The 8,898-nt window shown below is 40.4% G+C and overlaps 1 protein-coding gene across 1 annotated transcript; it reads right to left on the bottom strand.

Moving 5' to 3' along the window:
- Positions 1-5,704: 5,704 nt before the first annotated feature.
- LOC132515446 (olfactory receptor 10T2-like) lies at positions 5,705-6,644 on the bottom strand. Its single transcript, XM_060141862.1, is given in 2 exon segments — positions 5,705-6,113; positions 6,115-6,644. Coding segments are annotated over 2 exon segments (939 nt in total).
- Between the last annotated feature and the right edge of the window lie 2,254 nt (positions 6,645-8,898).

Raw genomic sequence — 8,898 nt, 5'->3', positions numbered from 1 at the left:
TGGTGGATGAGGCTGGATCTTGTCTTTTTGGTGGGCAGGACCATGGCCAGTGGTGTTTTTTGGGGTGTCTGTGGACTTATTATGATTTTAGGAAGCCTCTCTGCTAATGGGTCATGCTGTGTTCCTGTCTTGCTAGTTGTTTGGCATGGGGTGTCCAGCACTTGAGCTTGCTGGTTGTTGAGTAGAGCTGCATCTTAGTGTTGAGATGGAGATCTCTGGGAGAGCTTTTCAGTTGATATTACGTGGAGCTGGGAGGTTTCTGGTGGACCAGTGTCCTGAACTCGGCTCTCCCACCTCAAAGGCACAGGCCTGACACCTGGCTGGAGCCCCAGACACTGTCAGCCACATGGCTTAGAAGAAAAGGGAGAAAAAAAGAGAAAGAAATAAAGAATCAAGTAAAATAAAATAAAATTGAGTCATTAAAATGAAATATAAAAGAAAATTATTAAAATAAAAAATTTTTAAAAGTAATAAAAAAAAAAAAGAAGAGAGCAAGCAAACCAAAAATCAAATCCCCCAATGATAACAAACACTAAAAACTATACTAAAAAACAAAAAACGGACAGACAGAACTCTAGGACAAATGGTAAAAACAAAGCTATACAAACAAAATTGCACAAAGAGGCATACACACTCACAAAAAGAGAAAAAGGAAAAAAATTCTATATATATTAAAAAAAAAGGAAGAAAGCAACCAAATCAATAAACAAATCTACCAATGATAATACACTCTAAATACTTATCTATGATAAACATAAAACCAGAAACAAATTAGATGCAGAAAGCAAACCCCAAGTCTACAGCTGCTCCCAAAGTCCACCACCTCAATTTTGGGATGATTCGTTATCTATTCAGGTATTCCAGAGATTCCGGGTATATCAAGTTGATTGCAGAGATTTAATCCACTGCTCCTGAGGCTGCTGGGAGGAATTTCCCTTTCTCTTCTTTGTTTGCACAGTTCCTGGGGTTCAGCTGTGTAGTTGGCTCCACCTCTGTGTGTAGGTCGCCTGAAGGGCATCTGTTCTTCACTCAGACAGGCCGGCGTTAAAGTAGCAGCTTATTAGGGGTCTCTGGCTCACTCAGGACTGGGGGACGGAGGGGTATGGAATGCGGGGCAAGCCTGCAGCGGCAGAGGCCGACATGACTTTGCACCAGTCTGAGGCATGCCGTGTGTTCTCTGGGGGAAGTTGTCCCTGTATCACGGGACCCTGGCAGTGGTGGGCTGCACAGGCTCCCGGGAGGGGAGGTGTGAATAGTGACCTGCGCTTGCACACAGGCTTCTTGGTGGCTGCAGCAGCTTTAGCGTTTCATGCCTGTCTCTCGGGTCCGCGGTGTTAGCCATGCCTCGCTCCCGTCTCTGGAGCTCAGTTGGGCGGTGCTCTGAATCCCTCTCCTCACTCACCCGGAAACAATGGTCTCTTGTCTCTTGGACAGGTCCAGAGTTTTTCCCGGACTCCCTCCTGGTTAGCTGTGGCTCACTAGCACCCTTCAGGCTGTGTTCACGCCGCCAACCCCAGTCCTCTCCCTGCACTCTGACCGAAGCCCGAGCCTCCACTCCCAGCCCCGCCCACCCCGGAGGGTAGCAGACAAGCCTCTCGGGCTGGTGAGTGCCGGTCGGCCCTGATCCTCTGTGCGGGAATCTCTCCGCTTTGCCCTCCACACCCCTGTTGCTGCGCTCTCCTCCATGGCTCCGAGGCTCCCCTACTCTGCCACCCACAGTCTCCGCCTGCGAAGGGGCTCCTAGTGTGTGGAAACCTTTCCTCCTTCACAGCTCCCTCCCACTGGTGCAGGTGCCGTCCCTATTCTTTTGTCTCTGTTTTACCTTTTTTCTTTTACCCTATCCAGGTACGTGGGGAGTTTCTTGCCTTTTGGGAAGTCTTAGGTTTTCTGCCAGTGTTCAGTAGGAGTTGTTCCACATGTAGATGTATTTGTGGGGAGGAAGGTGATCTCCATGTCTTACTCCTCCGCCATCTTGAACGTCTTCTCAAGAATTAATATTTAAATGCAGTTATTTTTGCTGGGAGAAAGAAGAATCCTGGCTCCCAGGTAGTTCATTGTCTGGGCTTCACAAACTGAGTTCTAGATTCATTTGAAACAGGATTATTATGACAGAGTAAGTGGTGCTTACTTATTATTTATCTAGTTATAATTTTATGCTATATAAGCCATGATATCCTGCTGTTGTATTATTTTTTTCTTAACAGATTCATTTATTACATTTTACTAATTACTTAAGTAATTTAATAATAATTGTAAATTTTATAAAAGTACCATATTAACACAAACTTACAATTCTCTAAATATTAGAATAAAACATGAAATAATTATTTGCCTCTTTTCTAGGGTAGGAACAGACTTCTCAACTTTCAGTGTATATTACTCTAGAGGTTTCAGGGAAATACACATAAGGATAGAATAATTGTTAGTGCATCTTTCAGGAATATCGAGTTTTACTTGGAGTTTTTAGATTACAGTCTTGAATCTTTGTGCTCTCAGCATTTAAGCAATCTCCTTTTATCTTGTAAGTAAATGTATTTTTCCATAACATTCAAGAAGAAAAATATCTTTAGGCACGGTGAGTGGCAGGAAAGTTTGGTAGTTTTATGTTCAAACTGCATAGAACTTTATAGCTATTGTATAAAGTTGTGACATAAACAACAGGAGTTTTGTATAGTTTTGTGTAGGATGCAGATGAAAGTAAAACTTTGTAGCTTTTAAAAAGGATAGAAAAGACCCTGGGGATGAGAAGTCATATTTTAGTGCTTAATATAAATGGATAAAAGAGATTGAAATAGCTATGCTGATGTAGTCTACTGAGATTATAGGTGGATCACATAATTAATTGAATAGTAGATAAAACTCCTAAGACTCAGATGTGGGGGGTAGTGGTTAATAGCTACTGCCCACTATCATACAGAGTGAAGTAAGTCAGAAAGAGAAAAACAAATACTGTATGCTAACACATATATATGGAATCTAAAAAAAATGGTTCTGATGAACCTAGGGGCAGGACAGGAATAAAGATGCAAATGTAGAGAATGGACTTGACATGGGGAGGGGGAAGGGTAAGCTGGGATGCAGTGAAAGAGTAGCACTGACATATATATACTACCAAATGTAAAATAGATAGCTAGTGAGAAGCAGCTGCATAGCACAGGGAGATCAGCTCAGTGGTCTGTGATCACCTAGAAGGGTGGGATAGGGAGGGTTGGGGGGGAGATGCAAGAGGGTGGGGATATATGTACACATACAGCTGATTCACTTTTTTATACACCAGAAACTAGCACACAATGGTAAAGCAATTATACTCCAATAAATATGTTTAAAAAAAAAAAAAGCTACTGCCCACATCAGAGAAGCTGGAGGGGGAAGCCAGGGCTACGCTAGAGGCAAGGTTGCCATATGTAAGAGGATGGGGTAAACTAGAGAAGAAAACATTACATATAGCCTACATTCTTATTTGCAAATATCAGATCTTTCAACATCAAATATAGATATCTAATTACTGGCAAATGATTTTGAGAAGTTTGCTTCTGAAACTTTCTTGAGTCTCTTGACTAATCCCTCCACACTGACCTTGCTTTGGAGAAAGTTTTCAGTGGGAAATGAATGCCTACCAAAAATTTCAGCTTTGTTAATCATAAAATTTACTATCTTAACCATTTTTATGTGTGCAGTTCAGTAGTATTAAGTATATTCACATTGTTGTAAAACAGATCTATAGAACTTTTTCATCTTGCAAATCTGAAACTCTGTAACCATCAAACAACAATTCCCCTTTTCCTAAGTGAAATAAGCCAGTCATAAAAAGATGAGCTAGATATACTGTAAGGCATTTCCTCATTTAATCCTTATAAAAACCATGTTTTACTTAGTCTCATTTCACAGAATTTAAGTTATTGTACCTCCTCACACAAGAAATATGTTAGGAAACTTATTTATTTATTTATTTATTTTGTGGTACGCGGGCCTCTCACTGTTGTGGAATCTCCTGTTGCGGAGCACAGGCTCCAGACGCGCAGGCTCAGCGACCATGGCTCACGGACCTAGCCGCTTTGCGGCATGTGGGATCTTTCCGGACTGGGGCACAAACCCGTGTCGCCTGCATCGGCAGGCGGACTCTCAACCACTGCACCACCAGGGAAGTCCCAGGAAACTTATTTTTAAATCTATTTTATGGGCTTCCCTGGTGGTGCAGTGGTTAACAATCCACCTGAAAATGCAGGGGAAACAAGTTTGAGCCCTGGTCTGGGAAGATCCCACATGCTGTGGAGCAACTAAGCCCGTGCGCCACAACTACCAATCCTGCACTCTAGAGCCCTCAAGCCACAACTACTGAGCCCGTGTGCCACAGCTACTGAAGCCCGTGTGCCTCAGCTACTGAAGCCCGTGCACCTAGAGCCTGTGCTCGGTACAAGAGAAGCCACTGCAATGAGAAGCCTGTGCACTGCAACAAAGAGTAGCCCCTGCTCACCGCAACTAGAGAAAGCCCGTGTGGAGCAACGAAGACCCAACACAGCCAAAAATAAATAAATAAAATAAATTTATTTTTTTTTAAAAAACTATGTTATGTGACCCCCCACACACCCAAGCAAGAGCTCCTAAACTACATGTTGCTCAAGTGGAAGGCTGAGAAATGAACACTTATGAAATTAGTTTCTTATAAAATTATGTTGAAACATATCTTCAACAAAACTCACAGCAAAAACAAAACTCAGCCAAATAAATATAATATATATTATAGGTGACTAAAATTTGGTTATTTCTTATAGTGAGACATGAAAGAATGAGGCAACCATACTTTTATTACTCTTTTCCTACAGTACCTAGTTTAATGCTTTGCACATAGTAGCAGATGCATAAACAGAACTCTTGGATGGTCAACTTACTTTCACACTGCAACTGGTATTAAGTACAATCCTAGTGTATGGAATGCAAAAAGGAAAATGAAGGGAAGTAGAAAAAAACTAATAATTTTTCATGCCTTCTATCAGAAGAGGACCAAATTGCTTTACATCTATTAATTCTTTTAGTTCTTACAGTGCCCAGCTGAGAAGGTGTTAAAGGTCTAATGATACATAGAGAATAACTGACCATGAGAGAGGTTAAGTCTGGCCCATGGCCTTTGGCTGGAAAATGATCCAAATCAATATTCAAACTTAGGTCTTTGTGATTCCAGAGTCCATGTTTTCTCCTCTACCATCAGCCTCATGGAACTTTGATTCTCTCCTCATTTATCCATAATCAAATTATTCTTTTTGTCTATAAATAATGTATTTACTGTAAATATTGATTTGAAACCTCAAAAGATATATATAGAAGCATTCAGAGACTTAAAAAACATCCCCTACTGTTTCCTTCACTGTAGGAAGAATATTAACAGGCTGGACATTCTTAGAAAAATAATGCAGCATTTGTAGTGTTGATCTGAGAAAACTGATATTTTCAATGCACAAAAATAGCATGGCTTGAGTCCTTGAAATTTGCCACACTCACATAACTTTCTGGAGACCAAATGGTACAACCTCTACAATGAATATAGGCTAAACAGGAAGAAGGACTTTCCAATAAATATAATCAATGTAACCCGAGGTCCTTTTTTCTTGTTTTATTTTATTTTTTTGACAAAAGAGTGTAGGTATATTTATTGAAGTTCTACCCCAGACACTTTCATGAATATAACTTCCCTGACTTATCAACTCACTCATGCAGTTTTGGGAAATGAGTACCTACTGAGAACATTTCTCAGAGCCGTCTTCACTTCTTTGTTCCTCAGTGTGTAGACAAGGGGCTTGAGTAGCGGGGTGATCACCATATAGGTCACTGCCCCAAGTCGGTCCTTATTTGAGAAGTACAGGGATGTCGGCCTCAAGTAGATAAAGGAAGCACAGCCATAGTGAACAATGACCACTGTGAGGTGGGAGACACAGGTGGCAAAGGCCTTATGCTGTCCCTCCGCTGAAGAGATCTTGAGGATGGTGGAAACAATGAAGACATAGGAGATGAAGATCAACACAAAGGGAACCAGCAATACCAGAATGCTGAGTAAGAACATAACCATCTCCTTTATGTTGATGTCTGTGCGGCCCAGTTTTATGACAGGGGAAATGTCAGAAGTGGTGGATCCGATTGGAGGCACAGAAGGGTACAGTAAACACCAGGATGTTGACAACTACAGAGATCAGAAAACTACAGATGCTTGAGGCTAAAACCAGCAGTATGTGGGTGGATGGCTGATGATGACTGTGCAGTTGAGAAGGGTTGTAGATGGCAACATAGTGATTGTAGCCCATCACAGCAATTAGAAAACAGTTGGTACAAGCCAAGCCCACAAAGAAATAGAGCTGGGCAGCACACCCAGGGAAAAAAGTAGTTCTAGTTGTGGAAAGCAGATTGGTCAGCATTTTTGGTACGATGACCAAGGTTTAGCAGGTTTCAGAGCAGGAGAGGACAAAGAGAAAGAAATACATAGGGGTGTGCAAAGCCTGATCCAGAAGAATGATAGTCATGATGGTGGCACTGTCCATCGGAGTGGTCAGGTAGACCAGGAGGAAGATAAAGAAGAGAAGGATCTGCAGATCCCCCAGGTTTGAGAAGCCTATAAGGATGAACTCGGTGATCATGCCCTGGTTCTATCTCTTCATTGGTCACTGGGAATCAGACTCAGACATCCTGAAACGGACAACAGAAAGAATTTGACAAAAGTGAATGCCCCCAGAGAAATCATGTTTGTGTTTCTGTACAAAGTTGATAATACTGGTCTGAAAAAATGAGTAAAAAACAAGTCAAACACTTTGATCAGGGGTGAGTGGAAAGCAGGAGGCATGAAGACTAGGGACATAAGAAAATTCCCAATTCAACAATACCTGAAGAAATTTATTTTTATAAGTTGTTTCCATTTCTCTTCTTATTTGCATAGAAGTTTCATACCTAGTGTGTTAAATCAAGAGGTGATTCTAGAGTTCATCTCATCTAATCGTGCCATTTTATGGAAACCAAGTTTCAAAAAGATTAAATCATTTGCTTAACCCGCATGAGAGTGACAGTCTTGAGAAATCACCTATCTTCAAAGTCATTTTATGAAAATCTGAACTGGAAAAACAAAAACAATTGAAAAGTCATCTATCCAGCCCCTCATATACTTGACACAAATACTGCTTGCTTATATGTAATGAAATGTTGAGCTTTATTTGCCCATGATCAATTGTGAAGCCTTTGGCATGGACTTAGAATGATACCGCATATTGGGGTTTCCCTTGTCATGAGTGCATGGGAATTTGGGAGTAAGAATCTAACTAAAGCTCAAATCATGCTCAGAGCATGCCAGGTCTTGGGCTGACATATTCGCTCCCTTGACCTCTGCCTCAATGTCTGCTGCCTCCATGATGTTCTCAGATCAAGTCTCACCATTATCTGTGGGGAGACCTGTAGTTTGATTCAGAGATAACATAATTCTAAAACCTTTACACTAGCCTTAGAAAATCATAAAATCTTTATATTAGAACAAAGCTCAGGAGTCTTCTTACTTAATCTGCACCTAATTCTGTGAACCTTTTGATATAAATCTGTAAAGTATTGTCCAGTCACCGTAGTTAAGTTCCAGTTATAAGGAGCCCATTGCCTCACAAAGCAGGCTGCTCTCTTCCTAGATGGCTTAACTGGCTAGAGCCTTCTTATTCTGAGATGACCTATGCCTTCTCAAAACCTCCACTCTTTGTTCTTGACTTGTTCTCTGCAGATACTCACAAGAAAATTCATTCTTTTTTTTTCTTTTAAATAAATGACAGCCTTCTAGTTATTGGAATAAAATGATCATATCCCTTTATGGGTCTTATTTTCCTCTTAATGTTCCTAGTTCTCTCAATTATTTCTCCATGATTATCTGGAATTCTCTGTTCTAATCACTATCTCAGGTCATTAGATCATACTTCCACTCTTCACAGTCATCACACCTCACAAATTTCTATCTCTTTATCTTTACCAGTAACATTGCATTTCCTTTCCTACTATCCTTTACCCCTCACAATTAATATCTATTCATCCTTCAAAACCCCAGATTAATATTTATCTCTGAAAAGGCTTCCCTGAGTAGTTCTGAGACTTTGAATACTGTGTGCATTTACTTCTCTGTCAGTTTGTTCTGAGATAATTTGCTGGAATGCAAGCATAGTAAGGACAGAAGGATGTAGGCTCTGGACCTAGGCTGCCTAGGCTAGGACAATGCCTCTGTCACCGACTAGCTTTGTGATCTTGTGGAAAACTCTTCTATGTGCCTCAGGTTTTTACCTGAAATGGCAATAATGATAATAATAGCAGAAACAAAACATTTTTGTGAGTACCAAATGCTCACAGTTATGTTTCTGAATCATATTAATATTCAATAAGTGTTAGTTCTTAGTATCTAGTTCAACCCCTTCATGTTACAAAGAAACTGAGGCCCAAAAAAGTAAAATGTAAAGATCTAGGTTATATAGCTACTTAACAGCAGAGGTGAGACTGTATCCCCAATATCCTAAACTACCAACTGCAGGACTGTGTCTTCTAATTAACCAGGGTCTTGTTTTTAATATTTTCAATATTTCTTTTGTACTATGTGTTACACACCAGTGGCTTAGGAAATTGATCAATGCCTTTTTTATTCCCTATGATCCTCACACAGGCAGTATGCTTCACACTTTCATCTACTCCTAACTCTTATTCTTCCACCTTTAGTCCAGCAGGTACATTTTTTTTTCCTTCTGCTAAAATACATATCTGTTCTATTCAGGCATTTCCTTATTACTTTTCCTACTTTAAGTCATTTTAGGAATATTTTGTTTTACACTTTTTAATCTTTTTCTAACTTTACTCTCTCTCCATATCAGATGATTGGACTTCGTTCAGCTAGATCTCACCACA

This window comes from Lagenorhynchus albirostris, chromosome 2, assembly GCF_949774975.1.
Source record: "Lagenorhynchus albirostris chromosome 2, mLagAlb1.1, whole genome shotgun sequence".
Classification (NCBI taxonomy): domain Eukaryota; kingdom Metazoa; phylum Chordata; class Mammalia; order Artiodactyla; family Delphinidae; genus Lagenorhynchus; species Lagenorhynchus albirostris.
Note: the sequence above shows the minus strand (reverse complement) of the source record. Positions and strands in the feature narration are given on the sequence as shown.